Here is a 23,342-nt window from a genome sequence, read left to right as displayed (position 1 = left end):
GGGAATTTCAATTTTTGTATCTACTCAATAATCTCCCCAGAAAATTTGAATCAAAACCCCTCTGCAAGGAATGCCAAATGTTGTTTGTCAATTTTGTTCAAGAAGTTTCATATGGCTGCTGATTATTCTCACGAATATATTGATTTTTAGATGATGAAAAGGCATGCAGTATGGAGTCGTAGTCAGAATAGCATCTATAGATAAATGAGGCAATTTTTCACGTCCAATTATAAGCCTTGTTGGAGAGGCATGCAAATCTGCAGGCTCTACACCCCTGGATTCGCCATCTCTGACGTCACACACCCACGTAACTTCCGGTAGAAACTGTGCCTGCCATTTATCCTTCCTAAAGCCCCTCTTCAATATAATATAACCTACTCTTGCAGGTATCATTACTTACTACAGTGCGAAGACAACGGTTTTTCTCGAAATTTCCAGAAAAATTCAGGCAGAAAATGCTGACACAATAAAAAGGTTGTCGGACGTTTTAACTGTGTTGAATTATAATCTCGATTATATAGTTTTGAAGTAAAAAAAAAGTTTCACTTACCTACATTAAATTTTGTTTGGAAGAAATCCATCCTCGAAATTCATAATCATTTCAACACTCCTTAGAGACCATAGCCTAGGTTACCTTATGGACAGGTCAGGCAAAATATTAGCTATATACTAATATATTGAATTTTCAATAGAACAGAACCTCATCTGTGAACTGTTCACATCGATTTCGATCATTAATATAATTAAAATAGGTACCAGTATTGAACAAAATATATTAAACTATTTTTTTGCTTCAATTCAATTCACTTTGAATAGTAACCCAACATTTTTAGTATGTTTCAGGCAGGATATTTGAGTAGGAAATTAAAAATCTCAAGTGCACTATTCAATTTAATGGTTTCTCTGTCATCACCAGTGGATAAGATTGAGTAACAGAAAAATGAGTTTAATAACAAACCCAGTAATGATATTTATATGTAAATAGTGTCACATTATGATCACTAATGAACACATTCAATCTCAACTACTTAAAACACTCATCGTATACCTCAATTGAATAAGATAAAAAAGTATCAGTACAATCAATATGAAAGCTACCATTTGTAAAAGAAGAACTACATAGGAGAATACTTGTGTCATTTTCCCAAGCGTCGGAACAACTTCCTCACTTTTGAACATTTAAGATTTTCTTATGTTTTTAAATTGAGTGAGCAGTTGTGGTAATTTTAGAAGGATTTTCTTGAGACTTGTGGCAACTATTGAGTTTGGTTAGATTCGTCACTGATTTCCACAACAATTTCCCTTGAAAGTCCTGTTGGATAGAAAGAATCATTGTTGGAAGTTGTTTTCTCAAGAAATATTGTACCTGTAAGTGAATTAGGAAGCACACATAAACACACCAAACGAAAATAACGAAGGAATTCAAGCTAATTTGAGCAAATTCCTCTCACAAATTCAACAACAGTAAAATAACAAACTGGAAAATTAATTAAATCAAATCATATGGTCAATTCACGACTACTGTGAATTATGGGAGTATGTTTGTTGACCTTCATATTTTTTACAAACAATATTTTTTTTTGGTATGATAAAATTGAAAAGATTATATATAATCCATATTATATAGATAAGATATACGAAATGCATATGTTTTTCTTTTTTAACACTGAATATTCGATGTTGTGCTACTCGAGGAATAATTAGGGAAATTATAGATAAATATTTATTGTGGTAATAAAAGTAAATAGCCCATACACTAGAACGTAGGATCGTACAGGAAAGGGCTGATGAAATTTATGATATTTGTTGATATTTCACATTCCAGATTACCGTTTAACGTGTAACACCTTGTATAGGTACATTTTCCTCAATGAAATTATATTGGTCTAGATTTTTGCCACCCCATTTCCCTTTTTAAGAATCATATTGTCGAACAGCTAAAATATCTCCGACTCTTTCTCCATTATTGTGAAGAACATGGAAGGGTTCAATACAACCTTTTTCCCTTTTCCTTAAACTCAGAGCGCCTGTGCAGAATCGACCAAAAACCAACACATCAGATCAAGTCTGCCCTGGCCCTGACCTCGACCTACTAGATTGTGGGTACTCTGAAGCAGCCACGCTTTTCCAGATATAGAATTTCCCAAACACATTAAGCCCGGAGTAAACAAACTTTCACAAGTTGCGTTACACATATTGAGTGATAGATGGGGAAGATTCCTGGGGGCTAGATTTTTATCTGGAATTGCTGATTGATGAATGAATACGAATTGAAGCCGAAATATCTCTCTGGATTGATGTTATCGTTTTTCGTTTGAAAGGAAAATGTACGATAATATTGTAGTTTTCCTTATTTCGTTCATTTCAAGGGCGATTGGACAATAGGTAATTTCCTTTTAACTCTTCATCAAATACAAATTGATTTATAATGAGTTACTGCTACCAATTTTGTGTGTAGTTTTATCGTAAAGAGTCATAGCGAATTGATATTTTGCAGTTAGTGGAAAAACGACTTTTCCTGAATGATTTTGATCTTGCCAAATGAAGGACCTTTATCAATCAGGATATCCCATTTGCTTTTTATTTTTGAGGATACTTTCATGAAGATGAATCTTTCGTAATACACTTCAGCCACATCTTTTCAAAATTGCAATGAAGAATTAAAACACAAACTTATATAATCCATGATTATTTGAAATCATTTTGGAGAATTCGCATTTTATCCTGTTATCGTATTTGAAATTCAAATTTGAAAGTTCGCTTTTGGGTTATCGATCATGAGTGATTTGAATGTATAAATCATAGGCGTTCTAATTTCTTCCTCAAAAACATTTTAAGGTGATGAATTTGGAACTATTGGTTCTGACCATAGTGTCATGCATTTCTTGAAAGCACAATGCTCAAGCGGAATGTTCAGAAACTATGATACATGAATATTTAAAAAAAACAACTTTCACCACACTAACTGTGAAAATTTGGGGACAAATCAAATTTTTTTTGTCCCCAATCGTTCAATATTTGAAATGACGAGCTAAATGCAGCAGTGATATTCGAGCTTTAAATAAATACTGGAGTCGTAAACATTATCTACGCTACTGCCGCCAAATTGGACAGTTTCAATGTTATCTCTTAATTAGCCATCATTTTCTATTCGATGCGAGTTCACAATCTTCAACTTTTATCGCAATCGAAATCATCAACTCCATCCATTTCTTCGGTCAAAAATGCTTCTCTTAGTCTTTCTTCTACTCTTAACGCTCTACCTCTGCATCAGGCTTTTTGTTAGTCGAAAATCTGATAGTTTAACATGTTTAGTCGGTAAAACAGCCTTGGTAACTGGTGGAAACTCAGGTACGTTGCAGTTCATAAAGAATTCTTCTCCTAGGTTAATACAAAGTCGAAATGATTTTTTACAATATAAATCCTTAGATATTTCATGAGATCATTCTGATTCTTTTATTTTCATAGGGTTGGGATATGCCACGAGTGCCCTCCTAGCCTCTAGGGGTTGCAGAGTGATCATAGCAGATCGCGACAATGCTGAAAGAACTGTTGAAGAAATCAAACGAAAGACTGGCAACGATCAGATCTCCTACAAGTACCTGGACCTCTCTTCACTCAAATTAACCAGGGAATTCGCGAATGTTCTGAAAAAAACCGAAAAGAAGATCGACATACTGATCAATAATGCTGGCATTGGAGTTGGAGCTAAATTGGCTACCGAAGATGGCTTGAACACTGTTATGCAGGTCAATTATTTCGGTGCATTCCTGCTGACACATCTCCTGCTAGGTGAGACCTATAATCTACCTATAATCCATTCACTTCTATTTTAGCAGTCGGTTGGCCATGGAAATTTGACACATTTCACTCTGTATAGTACGAAAATGTGGGGTTATGAAGCTTGTCAAAACATTTTTGACATTTTTTGGGTTTTAAATCAAGGCTATGTTGCCCGTTCTACGTAAAAGTTTCTGTTGTTTCGTAATTTATCACAATGTCGAATGTCTTCGAAAAATATGTGACGAACATAATTGGAGTTTATACAAACTGATTGAAGGCATACCAAATCCAGTTATTTGCATGGAAAATACAAGAGATCAGTATAATATCATAATATGTACTAGCTTGAGAAGAGTTAATGTTCGTTATCTTCTTTCGCTGAAGTTTGAATACGTCAAATCAGTTATAGATTTCAAAAATATTAACCCGAAGATGAAATGCATATGATGCAGGGGTTGGGAATGGGTATCTCCCGAAGGAATTAACAGATAATTACAAGAATGTTAAGTTCTTCAACAAAAATCATCATGCATCAATATAAGTGAAAGAAATTAAAGGAAGTTTAAAGTCAAGATGAACTTCAGCTTTGAACAAAAATTTCACATGAATAAACAATTAACAGGACAACTGGCGCGTATTTGTGGCTGTTCATCTTAATACATTGATATAATAATAATAATTAGGTATTTATTGGTACCTTAAGACATTCACAATGTATAGGACAAGCCAAATGAAAAATAGAAAAATCAATTTTCGGGAACTTATTCTACGATGACATTAATCGAAAATCCTGTAGTTAACTTTTCGCATTAATTCACTCAAACAGAAAATTCTCAGAAATTTTTTGTCATCCTCAACATTCACAATCTTTCTGATTGTGTAAATATTCAGCTGAAATATAAGTCGTTTAGATTCAGATGAAACATTATATAAATTCTCTTACATTGAATATGTTCGCTACCGTCTGACGTATTGTGGATTTTAGAATATCAGGGTATAACTATTTGAATGAGAGGACCTGAATTCTAAATAGCATTTCCTGAAACCCTGTCTCTTTTTTCAATCAGATTCGGCATTTTCGTAATGAAAATTGATATTAGTTGTGGCAACGGCGTTATGACATTAGCGACCTTTCATGAGTGCCAACCTTACTTCGTTCTAGTTACAAAAACTTGAGAAAATTATTTCATGGCCAACCGACTGCTAAAATAAATCTGAATGGAGTATAGTAATATGAAGTATTTAGTCAAGTTTTGACCAATAGCACCTAAACAAGCCCTAAGCTTTGCTTAGGGAAACGCCAATACACTTTCACCCCATAAAGTTACACTGCAAAATGGAGTTCCTACTGATGATGTGTTGAATTCAAAGATTATCTATGTTCTATATTTCAGATCTCCTGAAAGCCTCCGATTCTGCGAGGATCATGTTCCTGGGATCGATCTCCATATTCAGCAACAACCTCACCATGGAAAATTTCAATCTGATAAAAAAGGATGGAACCACGACCCTCAAGGATCTGTACAGCAATTCGAAATTGTGCGACGTACTGGCAGCTCAGGAATTCGCTAAAAAACTCAAGAAATACGGTATTAGAGCCAATTCGGTCGATCCAGGTGCTGTGAAAACCGACATTTTCCGAAGGGCTTCTGTTATAGCTAAAAGTCGGTTCTTCGACACGGTCACGGGGGTTGTGTTGTCGATTTGTGGAACAGTAAGTAACATCAGTTACTGTGTTTTAGTTTTTAAGTCCCTCAAAAGTGTCGTTACTAACTTTTTAAGGCTTTGCAACTAGGTCTTTGGCAAGGGCCATGGTCTACTAATATGAGAATTTTTTTGAATATTTACTTCTAGAAGAGTTTGTTCTTTCAGAATATGTATCTAATTTAGATCTACCATGATTTTTCTGGGAGATACGCGTATCAAAAGTTGATCTTCGAAAAATTACCAAAAAGATGGGTTCAGTTAAAAATTCGTCAAGACCGAACAGTTGCGCAGAGATGGATGAAATTCTCAGATTTATTACTAGAAGAGTTGCTCTTTCAGAATATGTATCACATTTCAATCTACGGTTACATTTATTGGGAGATAAACGACTCGAAAGCTGACCTTCGAAAAATCCTGAAAAAGATAGGTTCAGTTAAAAATTCGTCAAGATCGAACAGTTGCGCCGAGGTAGATGAAATTCTCAGATATATTACTAGAAGAGTTGCTCTTTCAGAATATGTATTAGATTTATATCTACTATAATTTTCCTGGAAGAAAAACTAGTAGAACGTTGACCTTCGAAAAATTCACAAAAAGATTGGGTTAGCTGAAATTTCCTCAAGATCGAACGGTTATGCCGAGATGGATGAAATTCTCAGATTTATTACTAGAAGAGTTGCTCTTTCAGAATATGTATCACATTTCCATCTACGCCCTACGGTTACTTTTATCGAGAGATAGACCACTCGAAAGCTGACCTTCGAAAAATTCTGAAAAAGTTGGGTTAAGTTAAAAATTCGTAAAGACCGATCGGTTGCGCCGAGATAGATGAAATTCTCAGAATTATTACTAGAAGAGTTGTTCTTTCAGAATATGTATCACATTTCCATCTACGGTTACTTTTATTGAGAGATAAACGACTCGAAAGCTGACCTTCGAAAAATTCCCAAAAAGGTGAGGTCAGTTAAAAATTCATCAAGACCGAACGATTGCAACAAGGTCGATGAATTTTCGAGATTTATTACTAAAAAAAGTGGTTCTTTTAGAATATGTAGCAAATTTAGATCTAGGAAGATTTTTCTGGGAAATACGCGTCTCGAAAACATTGAAAAAGCTTCCAGCTGTGTTTTCATCAGAAGATGATCTTCAGGACATAAGAATGAAGAGGATACGATTTTTTATACAGGGCTCCAACTAGATGAAAAGGGTTTTCCTAAGCAGTGCAGGATCAAAGTATAGAAAAAACCAGCTGGATAGTAGAACAATGTTTCTGATCATCTTTTAAGGTTACACCAACTCATTGGGGAAGCTGTAGTTTTTCACAGATCTTTGAATGAATCCATAAAAATTATCTGAATTTGAAGTTGATAAACAATATTCCAACATCCTCAGCATTATATTTCTGATTTATTTCCAGGATTCTTTCGGAGGAGCACAGACAATATTCCATGTGGTTACAAGCGATGAACTAAGAGATCAAACAGGACAGCATTTCAGCTACCTCCTGCGCTTTTTCAAACCGTCAATTCTCAAGGATCAGAAATTTTGCGATGAGATATGGAAAAGGACTGAAGAATTGGTGAAGCTGTCTCCTGAAGAGAGGATTAGTTGAAAATAGTGATTGAACCTAACAAAACGTCAGCACTGATATTCAACTCAGGCCTAGTGAAGTCTGAGCACCTACCTCAAAAAAATTCTGTTCAAAAGGACCCTAAGAATAAACGATACAGTACGAAGAAATGAGTTTTTTTCTATTTCATGGTAATAAGGGTATGAATAACACATTAGTATAGATAATAGCAGCAATAACATATCTAATTTCAAAAGTTTATTTGTAACAAGATTTTAATGGTCATTTTATCAGTATGTTTATGCGAATGGAATGAAATGTTTTGTAACCATAGACATAGAGAATAATCATTTTCGTGCTATTAGGAATCAAGAAAATGTCTTCACATTTATGTTTATTTTCATGCATCAATCCAAACTTTCCACATTCAAATTGTTTTTCCATTCGAGTGAAAATGATGTAAAAATATTCACGATCCTTTCAAACGATGAAGAGATCGTAAACTCCAGAGCACGAAATATTTTATCTATAAAAATCACAAAGGGGAATTCGAAACTACATAAGAGGAATCAGAAAAGAACAATTTGGGCCTATATGCAATGGAAATCTTCTTAATATCAACGTGTTATCAACATGGCCGGTGGTAGAGTGACTGAAGCATGTCCAGATATTGGCAATGGTAAAGGGGCAACTCCTCTAACCCATCTCCCTGAAAAATTCTGATGATTAATGATTTATTGATACCGCCAACTACTGAACTGAAAAACAATTCAGCTGTGGGCTTATATTGAAATATCAAACTTGGAATGTTTAACGCTACACTGTACTGATGAGGGACAATGATCTCGAAACCGGTCTACATATGCCAGCAATTCCAGTAACGCATTCAAACACATTCCACCTTCTATCTTCACAGATTGAACCTTTTAGAACCGTTTTCTCACCTCTCTGAACGCAGAAACATTCCGCGTTATTTAAGGCCCTCATGTAGATCGTCGTCACGCCGCCAATGATCAAGAATTGCGTACCGATGAAAGAGACCGAATGTCCATGTCTGGGAATGACCATTTCGGCTGCGTGAGCCCATTTTAGCCTCTTCACGTCCCACATGTCTATCGCCCCAATGCTGGACGTGGTCGGATCTTTCTTGGTCTCGAAGCCTGCACCTCCGACCAGATAGAGGCGGTCGTAAATGACGAACATCTTGAAGAAACAACGGGGAAACCTCAGTCTGGTTATTTCCGTCCACCTGAGAAAAGGCAAGTGGGGATAAGAATATTGTGAATGCCTTAAACATCTCTGGAATTGCGAAAGTGCTAGAGGGTAGAGTACTGATGATTCAAGAGTTTGTGTATGTCTAACAAGAGTATTTAAGGATTCCTCTGAAGAACTTCCAATGGAAAATTAATGGCAGTTAAGTTACGAGCATTTCCCCAGTTGTTTCTGTGAAAAGAAGAGAGTTGTTCCTTACTGATTCGTCTCGAGGTTATAGCTCTCCACCACATCCAAAATCCTGTTTCCTTTCGGCAAGATGCTGAGGCCTCCTGCGGCCCAAACAACACCCCTGTACTTGGCGCAAGCCAATCCCGTCCTCGTATACTGCATAGGAGCCATCAGGGTCCAATTTCCTTTCTTCGAGTCGAACATCTCAACCGAGCCCAGGGTTCTGAGGAGCAAGACAACGTTAGTAAATGTCTTTGGAAGTTATCAACCGATTTAACTTTACTTGTATTGTCTGTCCTGGCCACCGATGGCCAGAAGATGGTTCCTGTGGACGATGAGGCCAAAATTCTTCCTGGGTATGTTCAAACTTCCCTCGCTGAACCAGCTCCTCTTCACTGGTTCGAAGCTCCACACTGTGTCCACCACGATGGCTTTTCCTCTCACGTCGTCATCCCTTGGATCAGCTCCACCTGATCAAATGGTTTGTTTTTCAAATAATAAATTATTACTGGTATATATCAAATCGTCAATAGACTGTTGCTGCATCCTTGCACCATCACTACCTCAGGATAAGTTCGCAAATGCAATCTTTGATATGAGAAGTTGGAAGCTTTCCCTGCTTACCTACAAGATAAACCCTGCCCTTCATGAAGGCTACGCAGTGGTGTTGCCGAGGTTCGGGCAGTTCCCCGACCTGTTCCCACTGGTTCTGATGCGGCACGTATCTGAAAATCTCCTTTCCAGTGTTCCTGCCAGTCCCGAAGCTGGCATGAGGATCTAGTCCTCCGAAGGTGAGTATGGACTCTCTCTCGGCGAAAAAGAGTGAGGTGTCCGTGATGTAAATCTTGTTTTCCGGGCCAAGAGCGCTCTTACTTATGCGGTTCCTGAAAAAGTAACTATTGCTTAGACAAATATAGGTAGATATAATGTAGAAGTCGAAATTTTTCGAATGGAAGGAGGATAGTTCCAGATGAAGGCTTGTTCTGTAGATATTAAGAGGCTCTATGCTGAACTTAACTACAAGAAACGATGCTAGAGGCTAGAGATGCTAGAGAAAAGAGGCATTAAGGCTGCATAGTGCTCACTGGGGTCTTCCGCCCACTTACATGTTCAGTTTGAAGAATTCGTTCTTCGAATCAGTGAACAAGAGTCTAATATCCTTGGGTGCGTTGCTGAGCATTCCGTAAAAGCTCTTTTTCCTCATCATGTACTGTTTGAACGCCTGCTGAATGATCAGAGCGGCTTCGTTCTCGGTCATGGGAACCCTTGGCCATTTCCTTAGGGTATAACGAAGCTTGGTCATCTTCCGGAGGCTGAGAATAGATTCGCCTCGGGTTGCGTCAGAATCGCCTCGGGTCGCCTCGCCTTCGACTTCCTCGGGTGCCTCTATTATGGATGTCGGCCCGAATGTAGTCTGAAAATGAAACAATAACTATATATGCAATTCTCTGCCGGGATACTTCAATTAAAACTTTTTTTAAAGGTGGAAATATGGGCAAAATCTAAAAAGAAGTTTAGTTGAAGAGAAATGAAAGTTTGGCATTGTAAGTGCATCACAGTTTGAACTCGAATAATAACTTATTGATACAATGCACAAACTTTCATCCTGTTCAAGAAAAGAAGAATGCACTTACATGACAAACTTCACTTCACTGAAGGTCCACCCTGTAAAACAAACAGGAGTCAGAGTGCATCCGAGATGGCATAGAAACACTCACCATGTGTATCCGTCCTATCACTTCTGAAGCGATGGAAACGGAAGAAAGAAGTGATAAAATAAAAAAATATCTAAATATGTTTTCTCTTCTTATGTGTTCCGAAGAAAATAATCACTTTCTACATGATAAAGGAAGCTTCTGTGTCCTCTTTTTGGGTAACGTCCACAACATAAGACATAAGATTCATAAAATGAATAACGCCTTCAAGGCAGCCGAATAATGAACGAAATTAATTCACATGAGTATACAGGGTGAGTCTTTGACTCGTACAAATATTCTAACAGTAGTCAACAGTCAAAAACTCACCCTGTACTGTCAGTTGATCTCTCAAAGTAAAGAAATCAGAAAATATATCTTCACAATCGTTATGGGGGCCTAAACAACCCCTCAGATGTAAAACGACAGCCTTTAATGCAGAATTATATATTCCTTCTCGTAAATCATAAACATGTTAATATAATAAGTTACCACCTCAATAAAAGATGCGTATATAACATAAAGATTCGCACATTCGATGTAAAAGACACTGGAATCACTGGAAATTTAACCGAAGCCGAAGACTACAACTCTAGGAAGTGACGTTGTTCACCTTCTTCGGGGTTTTCGCGTTACTTACGGGTTTTTTCTTCAGGAAATCGTCCATAGTGGGCCCGGGAGTTGACAGTTTCTCGTGGGACAGTTCTTTGGGCGTCACTGCTGGAGAGGCTTTAGGCTCCTGCGGCTTTTTATCCGTCATCATCCTCGGTTTGTTCTTCTCCATGAGCTGGTTTCTCCTGTACTGGTCCAGGTAGATGAGGAACTCCCTGTACGTGAAGTAGGTCTTGTCTGATCCGCTCCAGTTCCTCGCTGGGGGCTCCTGAAGCCCCAACACGCTGTTCCAATGTTGGAAATCGTCGTTTTCTTGGCCGTACCAATATTTGATGATCACAAAGCTGGAAATGAATCAGTTATCAATCGTTTTGCCTTGATGAGACGAAATAGGTGTTCATTTTGATGCTCATCCTGTTGGCTCAGTTTTCTACCACACGTATCTACTGAATGTTGAACTTATGAGTAGGAAAACATGAACCAATTGGTTGTCCATCTTTTAAGTTCAACATTTATCGTGGGTTTATCGTTTTACAGCTAATTCCATCAGCAATATTTCAGCTGGACCGTTTTACGTGCATCATCCTGTACACTCACGCTAGTCCGTCGTCGATCATCTTGCAGATCACAGGATCCTTGGCCAATTCCATAAAGTCTGGATTTTCCGGATTCCTCTTTATATCCACGAGCTGCCAGGGAGCAATGTTGCCGAATCTAACGCAAGATAAAACCTCGTACTTGAACTTATCCCTGTTCGCCCAGTCGTGCTTCAACCAACGGACGGCAGACATGAAAACCTCCATCTCGCTGTGGAAAAGACGATTGAAATATCTTGGATCGCGTACGCGGAGAACCATTACCAGTTCACGCAGATGTAGTTCGACTGGAGCAAATTCTTGACATCCTCCACCTGTAGCTCCAACCAGTCTTGGGAGCTGACGAGCATCAAGAAGAAACCTTGTATTCTGGGCAGCATCAGCTCTTGAACCTCTTCGTAGCCTTTGGATTTGGCGTCCATGTACAGGAAGAAGGCAGTATCTTCGCTGAAGACTTCCACGTTGTCTATGAAGGCCCAGCATTGTTCCATGAGGTCTGGAAAAGATTTGGGACATGTACTTCGGGCACTTTAGAAAGCATCAGGTCTTGAAGGATGAAGAGTATAGAAATATGGAAACAAACGTCTAACACAACCTACTCCATGTAGAATTGGTCAAGTAATTCATTCACCTTTTATTTTGAGGTATTTGGCCGATATGAATATATCCAGAACGTTGTCTCTGTTCAGCTCTTTGTATGATGGCTCCCCAGTTATCATCCACTCGTAAATGAAGGCGAAAGAACTAGCGCTGCACTTATCCTGAAAAAAAATCGATCCTAAATCGTTGATTTTTAACATTTTTTCACATTATGTACCGAAGGAAGTTCCACCTTCTTGACGGCTATGTACTCGTCGAAAAGTTCTGAGTAGCACTGAAGGACCAACAGATGGCAGTTGAATTCCTCATTGTCGATGTATACCTTGCAGTCGGCGTTTCTGAAAAGAATCGACATAAATAAACTGTGGTCCTTTTTGAGGTCGTTCCATCTTCTTATCTTGAAGAAAAAGTTAAAGTAGAGAGCACTGACAACCTTGGAAAAGAATGGGGCATAAGAATTCCTAGCTGAAGGAAGAAAGTCCATCATTCGGAAGACCAGACTTGGTCAGAATGTCTACTTACGTGTAGTTTGTAATCCTAGAATACAGCTCAAGGTACAGGTTCTTCTTTTCCGGCAGCATCACCTTTTCCCAGCTGATGCCGTCTCCGCCGCTGTATCCCAACCTGCCCAGGTTCAATTCTGGATCCAGGATCTCGCTGGTCCTCTTGCTCTTGTACTCTACCGCCTCGTTATTTGCCCGCACTGGCGAACTGCCTATCAGCGATCCCAAGGTGGTTAGACCTCCCTGACGAAAGGGTGTGGTGAAAAAAGGACGGGTCACAACAGTAAGAATGGTACCTGACTCATGATGGTATCTATGGCGGTGCATTTGGAGCAGTCTTCTTCCGTCTTAGCCATTGTGGAGGATTGTTGAGTGGTTCTGGTTCCAAGAATTTTCACTTTGGTCACTTCTGGTTTGGCGACTAGGATGCTCAGTTTCTCTGTTTCGTAAACGACCTGAGCTCAAAAAAATGATCGAAAATTATTGGTTTTTGGGAAAGAGATAGATTTGATTCGTTTGGTGACCACAAGCAGGGCTTAGAATATGTTTATCACCCTGTACCAAATCCTCTTTCAACGTGTTGTGATTTAGTGGTGAAATTTAGCCTCAATAGACCTTATCTCTCAAAGTGACAGTCCCGTAGATCAGTACCAAATCCTGATTTTTTATGTTTAACACTTTCTTCCCATGAAACACTTACAAATAACATTGGGAGCATGTATTTCAGTGTTGATATGCAGTGTTTTGAATGCGATGGTATGTACACGAATCATTATTACCTGGTCAGAGTTCACTTTCAAGTTTCCACTGGGTGTCTCCTTGAAAGGAAACTGTCGAATTTCCTCTGAGCCTCGATAAGTGAATCTGGAACTGTCGAACGAAAAGAAATCAATAAAAATGTCCAAGCTCCAGCAGTATACTCCACTATGGAACTCACATTGGCTTCAAGACGGGTTTCTCGAATTCAACATCAAAGGAACAAGTGGACCTCTTCTTCTTCGAGGGATAGAGGAAGTCGTTCTTTTCAACCCTTTCTTCGCAAATCCGGACACTGGACCTGCTCCGGTCGACTATGGTTTCCAAAGAAGGTCGAGAATTTTGGGAATACCCTTGTGGCGCTCTGAAGAGTAGAGGCGGACCTGTTTTGTAGTTTTCCAATGGATGGTTTACCTGATAGAGAGAAGGAAAGACTAGAAATGATGAAATCTAAAAAGCTTAGGTTCACTTTCGAGTTATCCAAACATTCCAAACTGTTTAAAGCTTGGGATATGATCAAAATTAGAGAAGTAATAACGTGACCAGAGTAAAACTTATGATTATCCTAGGTTTTTCATGATTATATCGACTGAAATCCTTCTGGAATATACAAGATGTGCAGAGTAGTTTTAAATGTTTTTCTGTCCAAATCATGTGAAACTGAATAAAGCACACAAAATTCAGGAAAATCATTAATTCTCAAACTGAAACATATGAATTGCGTTGAGGTTCACCTGAATCTGTGAACTGCTTATGGATGGATTGTCCCCCCTATCTCTATTCACACATTTACTTCTGGAGATCTCAGTGTTCCTGAATTTGTTACAGTCACCACCAGGATAATTTATCCTTAAAACGAAAAACGGAGGATTGAATCAACAACAAATTTGTATCGTTACCAAATAATTTCTCACTTCAAATTCAATAAATCTAGATCCAAACTACAACTGTCACTGTCATAAGAATCTTCATAAACCTGGAAAACAAGATGCGAGGGTTTAACCATGAAACTGTGCTACTTTGCTCGTTTACCTCTGTTCCAATAAAGCCTCTTCTCATTATATATTGGGAAGAACAGTAAATTTGTCGGATTTCAGTTTCGATAAATAGTTCGAATTGATATGAAACTTTCAAAACGCAAAACAATCTATAAAAAGAGGGTTTGCTGTTGCTAGGATTCGCGCTACGTCTGTTGGAAAGTTTTAACTTTTTTGCAGCGTCATTATTTTCAGTGATTTGGGTCGACATATTTTAGTGAGTTTGATTCAAGTTTTACCATTTCGCGAAATGGGTCGAAGTCATAAGTCTGACCATCACTATCATGATGGTGATAAAGGTAAATTGAGGGAATTATTCTCATTTTACTGGAGCTTTAAGTTTGGCCATGAAAGACCTGAAAAAGAACAGTCTGCAGCATGCAATTAATCTGCATATGAACAAAATACTGTTTTGAAACCTGCTTCGATTGATTATCGAGCGAATTATTTGTTTGATGGAGAAAATTCTTTCGAAAATACCATTAACGATGTATTAAATGCAGTAGGATGCAGTGCCTTGAACTTCTCTACTTCTGACAATTTTGCCAGAAACTTTCAAGAACGATTTCCAATTTCTCTCATAATTCCAGATCATTATGTCAAGTACCGTTCCATAGTGAGCAGTATAAGTTTCGACATAGATAAATCAGACCTGAATTTAACGACCAAAAATAAGTGGACTCATGTTGGGGAGAACATATTGCGTCTACCAGCAATAAGAAAGAAATTTTCACTTGTGAGCAAAGTAACTATAGCTGGTAGAGATTGTGGCATTCACAGCGTTGCTATTTCTCCAAAAGGAAGAGTTGTCGCCATTGGTCTCGATACAGGAGAAGTTCAAGTAAGGGATGATGTCTAAACCTCTTTTTCATATTATAAGTCTCGTGATATTTCCAAAAACCCCAATGATATTTCATTGAAATGTCATGACTTCGAAATGGAGAGGAAAAACTTATTTTCTGGCTTTTGTAAGATAGGTTAGTGTTAGGTTGCACTGTCTTGAGATATTTATCATGAAATATGGGCGATAAGTGCTCTGAATCCAAAAATTCAAGGTGAGAAGCTCTATTGAGAGTACATTTTTCACATGCGCATTCACCATTTTGTACCGTGCTGCTGTGAAAGTTAAGATGAGAAAATATTTAAAGGTTAGGTTTTCAGTCCCACTGATTCATTGATTACTGTGTTTCCTACAAATTATTTAGTCTCCTATCCTGTGTGATAACACACGAATAAGGGTTACTACCCCCACCTGGAGGTTGTGTCACATATTCAATATTTGAAATTTGCGCCCAATTTATCAGAATCAGGTCTTCAAGTTCAGATTTCCTGAGTTGTAGAAGAATTAGGAAGGATTTTCTTTACACTATGAACATCAATTGAAATAGGAATAAAATATGAAAAAACTCATCCTTCTAGTTGTTTCCTCTTCACTTTTCTTCTTGGAATCTGCTTTTTGAGCCTGGTGGGTAGATTGTCTGTTTAGGTGTTCTACTCAATGAGAATACAACACAGTTGTCTAAATTGCAAAATATTCCATTTGAATGATTCAGAATCTCCACTAACGATAATTTTCTTTGCAAGCTCCGGAGATTGTCTGTTATAACGCAGAGTGATATATCGATATGTCTTCGAAAACCAAAAAAAGGTACACATATGAACACAGCAGTCACTTGCGTTCGATTTATGCCCAACATGGAAAATGTCCTCCTCAGTTCTGATCTCTCTGGTCATATAGACATGATACATACGGACAAGAAATGCAAACACACTTTGGCCAAAGGTAAAAGTTCGCAATTTATTGCATGAGTATTTTATTGCAAATTGGAATTAAATCGTTAAGTTTTACATGTGAACATTAGAATTTTCCATTGTTTTCTTCAACTAAATACACAAGCAAAAAACTTTCCACACTGAATGATACTGATAATTATCAGTGAACAGTAAATAGAAAATTACAATGTCTAAATTTTTTTGGATATGTGGATCTCGACCCAAACTGTTTCAAAAGTTCAATTTTTGGTATGTGGAGAAAATAGGCAAAGTAACACTTGAGATAAAACGAAGTCATTCTGCAGAACGATATTGCTTGTCTGGTGACAATTCTTGGGAAAGCTCAAGACCCAACTTTCTTCAGATATCTCTCTAATTCCTCTGGTAAAGGTTGTTAATGAGTTTCCTCAATTTAATGTTATTGGAATGGAAAGAACTACGATTTAATTCCAACTACCGATCCATCTTTCTTTCGAAAAATACAACATTTAGGACTTTATTTTGATCTGGTCCTAATCATATTATCGTGAATTTTTCAGAACATGATAATCAGATCAATTCGATAGATGTTAATTCAGCAGCAACTAGAATTGTCAGTGGGGGTAAAGATGCTCTATTAAGGGTTTATGACGCTTATACCGGAAAAGTGAGTCTTATGTGTCACATGTCAGTAGATTGAGATCAATGTCCTGAGATACAGAAACATAATAGTACACATATTATCCTTTACCAAAAGAGACGAAGTTTGCTCTCAAATCAATCAACACTTCTAGATTGTATCTTCCACTGAACCATTCTGGAAAAGAAATTTCGACTGTGATGACAGCAAGTACCACAAATTCAGGATATACTGCATCAAATTTGACCCAGAAAACAGCAATATATTTTTTTCCGGAGGACTAGACGGTTACGTTAAGGTAAAGCGAAATGAGATCAATTTTTATCCTCTTCTCTTGAAATTTTTCATCAATTGTCAGGAGCAATTTTGAAGAAATAGGTCGGATAAACCTGCTGCTTAAACATGTAATTTGCTTTTATCATTTCTAGGTGAAGTGTAAAGATTACCCCATAATGGAAAGATATGGTATTCAAATTTTATTTTCAGATGTGGGACCTAAGAGAACCCTCAAAAAGTGTGAGAACAATGAGAGGTCCATATATCCGTGGAGATGCTATGGATTTATGGGTATCTAATACCTTACATATTACTATTATATATAGATCTCCTAAACGTTGAAATCCTTTTTTCTTCACTCCTTCAGGTTATATCCTTCTTTCTTTCTGCTTTTTCTTCTCCTCTCTTTTTCCTTCTTCTTTCTTCTGCTTCTCTACGTGTTCTTCTCTCATTTTTATTCTCTACTCCTTCTTATCTCACTATTGTTCTCTCATTTTTCCTGTCTCCTTCTTCTTCTCTACTCCTCTTCCTTCTACATGTCAGAAATAAAGCTATTTTTCCTTCATTCTCTTCTTCTTCCATTTATATTTTAATCTGTTTAAAATGAATGATCTCTCTTATATCTGCGTGTTCTTTTTTTTTTGTCCTAGACTTCGTCTCCCCTTTTTTCAGGGAAATGTTCTTCTAACTGGATCCTGGAGGGTTTCTAAAAGTATGGATTTGTGGGACACAACAAGCGGCCAACTCATAGAAAATCTGGTTCCGTCCAACAGAGCCTCTAGCTTGGATGGAGAATTTTACGAATGCGTTAGGTTCTTCAATGGCGGAAAAGATGGTTCTGTGATTCTTTGTGGAGGCGGCGGAACTGGAAGATTCGAAGTTTACAATTTGTTGGAGAGAAGAATGGATTTTGGGGTGATAGTTCAGGATACTGTGAAGACCATCGATAGTACGCTATCGAGCATAGTGTGCGCTGGACTGGATGGTATATGTAGGGTTGTTAGATACAACAGAATCGAAGATAAAGAATAACACCTCGAATGTAAAAAAAAGAATAGACAATGAATTTAACGAAGCGTTTTATTTATTGAGAAATTCAAAATTTAGGAGAAATTTTGAATTTTGAATTTTCACTTCTGAACCAACAGAACAATTTCAATCTTCAATAACTTTTGAAATTTTCTCACGATTTTTATCAATTTGTGTCAAGTATAGGCACTTATTTAATTTTGTGGATTCTTACCAAATTGGTACAGTTTAGACCAAAATTTTCGTATTTTCCAAATTTTCTGAGCACCGTTAACAAAACGATGATGAGTTCTTGATCGTAATTTTCAACCATCATCTCTCAATTCTTCATGTTTTGAATAATTCTGAACAAAACACCGAAAACGCAAAGCTATCACTTAATAGGATTAATTGTGGTGTGCTATCCACATAAATGATTAAAAATACTTCAAAATTATAAAACATGTTTCGATTCGGTGTCTAATTAAAAATGTTGTACAACATACCCAATAAAATTCCACCTATTGCATCAATTAGCAATCACACTAAAGTAATAGGGGTACTTAAAGTAACGCTTACGTTCATTCTGAAAAAAATTTCCAGTTGGAAAGTTCCTAGTTTTTGTCAGAAGAGCACAATGGATGTTTTTGAAAGAGTCTGGTACATCATTACATATATTATAAATAATGGTTTTTTTCCGGCGAAATTGAAAGTATCACCAAAATGTTTGATTGGAAAAACGGCAATTGTGACAGGTGGATGCTCAGGTAAATAAGATATCCAGATAATTAATTTAAAATCTTCACGATTAAATTCTTGTTTTCATTGGCGCAAACGAATAGTTGCGAGAAAGATAATTCCTGTTCAAAAAATAGTGTATGCCTTGATTGCTTTATTTGAGTATTTTTTGAATGACAAAAGGATCCCAATTTTTCACTGAAAAGTGGTGCATCCTAGAGAAAAACGCTGAGACTCTTTTTCTATGTCTATCTTAACACTTATTATTCATGAATAAATTAATGAGTGATTTTTCTTCAGGCATTGGTTACGCCACAGCAACTGCCTTGGCTTCTAGAGGTTGCAGAGTTATTTTGGCGGATTGTCAAAGTGGTACAAAAGCGAAAAATGAAATAATCGCCACTACAGGAAACCAAAATGTTGTGTACAAACATTTAGACCTTGGTTCTTTCCGATCTGTGAGAAATTTCGCTGCAGACATTTGCAAAACAGAGGAAAAAATCGACATCCTACTCAATAATGCTGCTGTAGGCATAACAGAAAAACTTTTATCAGAAGACGGACTTAATTACCTTATGCAGGTCAATGTTTTTGGAGCTTTCTTGTTGACACATTTGCTGCTAGGTAAGGATTCATATAAGAGATCATTGATGTTATAAATTTGAGGTTCCCATTTGGAATATCTTCTACCTCAGTATTTTCGAATAAACAGACTGAAGAAGCTATAGTGGAAAGGTGAAAAACTAATCTTTTAATGAATTCTTGAGCCCAATGAGCCCTTCAAAAATTCTGGTTTTAATTTTCTTGGGAGAACTGATTTATTGCATAATTCACGAGTGCTGCATTCTTCCAACTTTTCATGCACCCTGTCTGGTTAAATTCAAGCTTCAATGTATCCTTTCACATTCCAGAACCTCTGAAAAAAGCTGAATCCGGTAGGGTTTTCTTCATCGGTTCATTTCTAGCATCAATCAACAATCTCAGTTTAGATAATCTGAATATAACGGATTATGAGATGACTGATGAATATAAAAGGTTATTGTACAGCCACTCCAAGACATGCTGTATTATTACAGCTCAAGAATTTGCTAAGAGATTGAAAAACTATGGTATTACCGTAAATTCATTGGACCCAACAGCAGTAAACACTCCAATGGTACAAAATGCCAGCAAAAATTATGGTAACTTGTTGGAGTCGACGATATTGACCTTTTTGTCAATTTGTTTCTCCAAGGTGAGTAAGTATTCCTACTGATTTGCAAACTAAAAAAAAATGTTGACTTGGATCAATAGATTGAGGATGTTTTGAATGACTCTGTGGCATGGAAATAGCCATAAACTGATTCAATAAGTATTCATTACCAAACTCAACTTGAACGGGTGTGAGCGAAGATTATAGAGTTAACCTATAATCTTTGCTATACAGGGTGATTCACCGCGATGGCCTATTAGTATACGTTTTTGGAAAACTAATCACAATTTTGTGCTGAAGATTTGCATGTTGAGTTTTTCGACAAAGAACAGTCTTCCCAAAATATTTCACTTCCGGTTATACTGGAAACAGCCTTCAACTTTCTACTTTCTTATTTAAAATGCACACCCAGTGTATCTTTGCATCGTTAGATAGCTGATTGATTGAGTAAAAACTCAACGGTTTATGAGCTATTGGGATTCTTATGAAAAATATGGTGAAAACGCAGAGGTCACACTTTGTGGAACATTTTTCTTAGGAGGTTCTCTCCGAAAAAATCTTCACCATTTTGAATTTTTCTATGCTGGAATGTTATAATACTTTTTCCTGTTTAGACAGAGTGTTTATGAGAAGATCATCAAGTTGGACAAATTGAATTAATCAAATTATTTCAGTCGATGCTACGAAGAAAAAGAGGATACCTGAAATGGAAACATTCATAGTTACCAAAGAAAAACTTGAAATAAGGGAAAAGAGAGTGTATCATATTATTAGTTTCCTCGAAGATAGTTTATCTTTTCTGAAAACCAATAAAACGACTTCTATATTTGTTTGAAATTCAAATCTAATCTATCACTTCTTCTGGTGATTGCAAGTTCGTTAAAAAATTTATTTGGACAAATTGAATCAACAGATAGACGGGCAAATTCCTACTGCTACAACATTCTGAAAACTTCTCTCTTTTCCTCTAATAAAAATTATTCGTTTCATAGGGAAAATCTGATATCATTCTGATCGATTTCATTTTTTTTAGGATGTTGACGTAGTGGCCAACTTTTATCTATCAGTGATGACCAAGGAGGACGCTGATAAAACGAATGGGGAATACTACGTACTATCTAAAATTTCCAGAAAACCCCCCAATGTAGACAATGAGAAACTTTGTCAAGCTTTGTGGACTCAAATGGAGGAATACGTTCTACTGAAACCAGAAGAGAAGATTAGTTCTTGAAATTTGACACACAATCACGCTCAAATTAATTGATGTGTATCATTATACACAAACAGAATTAAGGTTAGAGCATCGTCTTTAAAAAATCCTTGTTCATTATTATGTCAAGCTGCCACTTGAGTTCTATAGAAAATTATTGTATTCAATCAAGAAAAAATGCATTTCTTTATAGCCAAAACTCTTAGCGAACGAATAACTTAAACAAGTTTACAATTGGGAATGTGGGTCAAGAGTATGATACATCATCTCAAAAGGGTATTGCATGAGTTCTTACACTTTTATTGGAATCAACTGGAGACTTTTTAGCCAATGTTTCAAATAAATTGAAATATTTGCCATGCTTGAGAACAAAATTGTAAGGACAATTAATTGCTATAGATCTTTGCATGGCATCTGTTACACACAGATTACATTATCTGAAGAAAATAAAGAAATTGTTATGAATGGTGGCATTTTATGAAGGTACCTTCCCATTCTTCCTAAATTGATCTATAGAGGGTGTAAATGAATAGTTTAGAAAAATTTTAATGGGTGATTCCTAGTCAAAAATAGTGTGGGTCTTTCATATTTTTTGACCAGCCTTCGCTCAAAAGAATTTCCAGTTTTTTCTTAGAAACTAGAAAATTGATGATAGAAATGAAATGGAGTAGGCATTCCATAACATGGTGAGATGGCAATGAAAAAAAGAATGTTGGTGTTGTACTTATTTCAGTAATATATGAATAAATTACAGTAAGAAACTCAATATGTTTCAATTGAAAACTGAATTGATGTGGCAAATACACTTGATGAAAATGCATAACTAAACTAAAGAAATATTTCTTTCCAGTTAACTGAATAACATGATTTTCATTTGAATGAGTTTCAGGTTTCAGAGTCCTCTATAATTGAAGAAGTTACTAGAAATGTCCCCCTCTTTGTTTCCAACACATCTTACATCTTCTTTCAACAGATTCAAAAATTTCATTTAAAATGAAGGGATCGTCCTTAATTTAATGAATTTTTTCAATGATTCTAATGTTCAGTTGCCCAAATCAGAAATAGGTATTGAAAAGTAGAAATAGGATTGAGTGAAGGCACATATTCTATATCAAAGTGAATATCAACTTAGCTTGTTAGACTCACCTGATTATATCATGCTTTAACGAAAAATTTTTGATTGATAAAACGTAGAAAATGTATATGAGGTAAGAAATATACGAGAAGTAGGTAATACATAATTACTGTATAAGTGACGAATCAAACTAATGATTGATTGCATGGATAATATTTTGTGAAAACATCTTAACAACTCATTATGACCTATATTTCAGTTGTTATAGTGGAACAACCCTCATAACTGAAAGGGAAACAAACAAGGTTTGATTCCTTAATTAATTACCTACTTCACCTACATTTTTTCAAAAAATCAACCATCCGGAAACAAGAAGGATTACTTGAGTTGTCAACGAATTTTGAATTTCGAGCCCAGTGAACATACATGCTCAAGAAAACACATAACAACTGGCTTGTCAATTAAAGCTTATATAGTTATAAGGCTTGTTAATTGTCGAAAAACGCACTTGACATTCGCGTAATGAAACATGTCGAATTTATAATCCACGAATAAAACAAGGTTAATGCGAATTGTTTTTGATTACATGAAAATCGAAACTCAGGATAAGGCTCTCAAGGTTGCCCATTGGGTACACCCAGGCATTAGTTCAGGAATTAGAGTATTCCTGATGTTATTTTCCAAAACAATAGGTTTCCTGTTACCATCTTTGGTAACCAGGAAAAAAGTCTTCTTTGCTTGTTAAAATTGAACAACTTCTGGAAATCGGTTTCTTACAAAAAAATCTGAGGACGATGACACATAATTTGACTTTTTTCGTAGGTTTTTTTTATGTTGTCCTCCAAATTCTATAATATTTCATAAGGAGCAGCCCAGGGTAATTCAAAAACAACTGCGTTGTTACAATGTAAGAGGCCTATCTGTACTTGAAATAATATAGCGAAAACAACAACAAACGAAGAATGAATAAAAATTCCACGACATATAAACCCTGTTTAACCTGATTAATCTGCTAATAAATAATAACTTTTGACGCAAACATCATCACAACAATAAAATGAATACAAAGTATATGCATTTCCACATTGATGAACTGATATCAATTATACTCTTAAGTTGTATGACATAGTATAAGTTAAATAAGTACGCA

General features: G+C 36.6%; 4 protein-coding genes and 1 long non-coding RNA gene across 5 annotated transcripts; 3 read left to right on the top strand and 2 right to left on the bottom strand.

Moving 5' to 3' along the window:
- Positions 1–878: 878 nt before the first annotated feature.
- Positions 879–1,632, bottom strand: LOC123313442. The gene is made up of 2 exons (XR_006537740.1): positions 1,367–1,632; positions 879–1,312 (listed from the first exon to the last, which is right to left on the bottom strand). It is a non-coding gene; the product is annotated as an uncharacterized LOC123313442 (long non-coding RNA).
- Positions 1,633–3,155: 1,523 nt separating this feature from the next.
- Positions 3,156–7,230, top strand: LOC123313291 (retinol dehydrogenase 13-like). Its single transcript, XM_044898109.1, has 4 exons — positions 3,156–3,351; positions 3,469–3,792; positions 5,178–5,497; positions 6,908–7,230. The coding sequence occupies exons 1-4, from the start codon at positions 3,225–3,227 to the stop codon at positions 7,100–7,102; spliced, it is 966 nt and encodes a 321-aa protein (XP_044754044.1). The 5' UTR covers positions 3,156–3,224; the 3' UTR covers positions 7,103–7,230.
- A 371-nt stretch (positions 7,231–7,601) lies between these two features.
- Positions 7,602–14,512, bottom strand: LOC123313627. The gene is made up of 18 exons (XM_044898588.1): positions 14,297–14,512; positions 14,179–14,240; positions 13,999–14,113; positions 13,446–13,678; positions 13,288–13,378; positions 12,805–12,963; positions 12,528–12,751; positions 12,223–12,343; positions 12,037–12,166; positions 11,670–11,901; positions 11,407–11,616; positions 10,838–11,153; positions 9,610–9,917; positions 9,128–9,387; positions 8,787–8,973; positions 8,532–8,726; positions 8,005–8,309; positions 7,602–7,769 (listed from the first exon to the last, which is right to left on the bottom strand). The coding sequence occupies exons 1-18, from the start codon at positions 14,510–14,512 to the stop codon at positions 7,678–7,680; spliced, it is 3,456 nt and encodes a 1,151-aa protein (XP_044754523.1). The 3' UTR covers positions 7,602–7,677.
- On the top strand, positions 14,458–18,040 carry LOC123313624 (THO complex subunit 6 homolog). The gene is made up of 7 exons (XM_044898586.1): positions 14,458–14,600; positions 14,892–15,142; positions 15,886–16,084; positions 16,614–16,720; positions 16,848–16,991; positions 17,180–17,260; positions 17,642–18,040. The coding sequence occupies exons 1-7, from the start codon at positions 14,552–14,554 to the stop codon at positions 17,999–18,001; spliced, it is 1,191 nt and encodes a 396-aa protein (XP_044754521.1). The 5' UTR covers positions 14,458–14,551; the 3' UTR covers positions 18,002–18,040.
- A 481-nt stretch (positions 18,041–18,521) lies between these two features.
- LOC123313626 (retinol dehydrogenase 13-like) lies at positions 18,522–21,309 on the top strand. Its single transcript, XM_044898587.1, has 4 exons — positions 18,522–18,744; positions 19,016–19,339; positions 19,627–19,949; positions 20,941–21,309. Exons 1-4 carry the CDS (start codon positions 18,615–18,617, stop codon positions 21,136–21,138), a joined length of 975 nt encoding a protein of 324 aa, XP_044754522.1. The 5' UTR covers positions 18,522–18,614; the 3' UTR covers positions 21,139–21,309.
- The last annotated feature ends 2,033 nt before the right edge of the window (positions 21,310–23,342 follow it).

The sequence above is a fragment of the Coccinella septempunctata genome, chromosome 5 (assembly GCF_907165205.1).
Source record: "Coccinella septempunctata chromosome 5, icCocSept1.1, whole genome shotgun sequence".
NCBI lineage: Eukaryota > Metazoa > Arthropoda > Insecta > Coleoptera > Coccinellidae > Coccinella > Coccinella septempunctata.
Note: the sequence above shows the minus strand (reverse complement) of the source record. Positions and strands in the feature narration are given on the sequence as shown.

What these genes read in the sequence shown, in the direction of transcription:
- LOC123313626 (XM_044898587.1), top strand. Translation starts at nt 18,615, where the DNA reads ATGGATGTTTTTGAAAGAGTCTGGTACATCATTACATATATTATAAAT. An exon ending in TGTGACAGGTGGATGCTCAG is followed by an intron (nt 18,745 to 19,015) that starts GTAAATAAGATA and finishes ATTTTTCTTCAG; the next exon opens with GCATTGGTTACGCCACAGCA. An exon ending in TGTCAATTTGTTTCTCCAAG is followed by an intron (nt 19,950 to 20,940) that starts GTGAGTAAGTAT and finishes CATTTTTTTTAG; the next exon opens with GATGTTGACGTAGTGGCCAA.
- LOC123313627 (XM_044898588.1), bottom strand. Translation starts at nt 14,512, where the DNA reads ATGTCGACCCAAATCACTGAAAATAATGACGCTGCAAAAAAGTTAAAA. An exon ending in AGAAGGTGGAACTTCCTTCG is followed by an intron (nt 12,167 to 12,222) that starts GTACATAATGTG and finishes ATTTTTTTTCAG; the next exon opens with GATAAGTGCAGCGCTAGTTC. An exon ending in GGCCAGGACAGACAATACAA is followed by an intron (nt 8,727 to 8,786) that starts GTAAAGTTAAAT and finishes CTTGCTCCTCAG; the next exon opens with AACCCTGGGCTCGGTTGAGA.
- LOC123313624 (XM_044898586.1), top strand. Translation starts at nt 14,552, where the DNA reads ATGGGTCGAAGTCATAAGTCTGACCATCACTATCATGATGGTGATAAA. An exon ending in CTATCATGATGGTGATAAAG is followed by an intron (nt 14,601 to 14,891) that starts GTAAATTGAGGG and finishes TCATAATTCCAG; the next exon opens with ATCATTATGTCAAGTACCGT. An exon ending in TCGATACAGGAGAAGTTCAA is followed by an intron (nt 15,143 to 15,885) that starts GTAAGGGATGAT and finishes TTTCTTTGCAAG; the next exon opens with CTCCGGAGATTGTCTGTTAT.
- LOC123313291 (XM_044898109.1), top strand. Translation starts at nt 3,225, where the DNA reads ATGCTTCTCTTAGTCTTTCTTCTACTCTTAACGCTCTACCTCTGCATC. An exon ending in GGTAACTGGTGGAAACTCAG is followed by an intron (nt 3,352 to 3,468) that starts GTACGTTGCAGT and finishes TTATTTTCATAG; the next exon opens with GGTTGGGATATGCCACGAGT. An exon ending in TGTTGTCGATTTGTGGAACA is followed by an intron (nt 5,498 to 6,907) that starts GTAAGTAACATC and finishes ATTTATTTCCAG; the next exon opens with GATTCTTTCGGAGGAGCACA.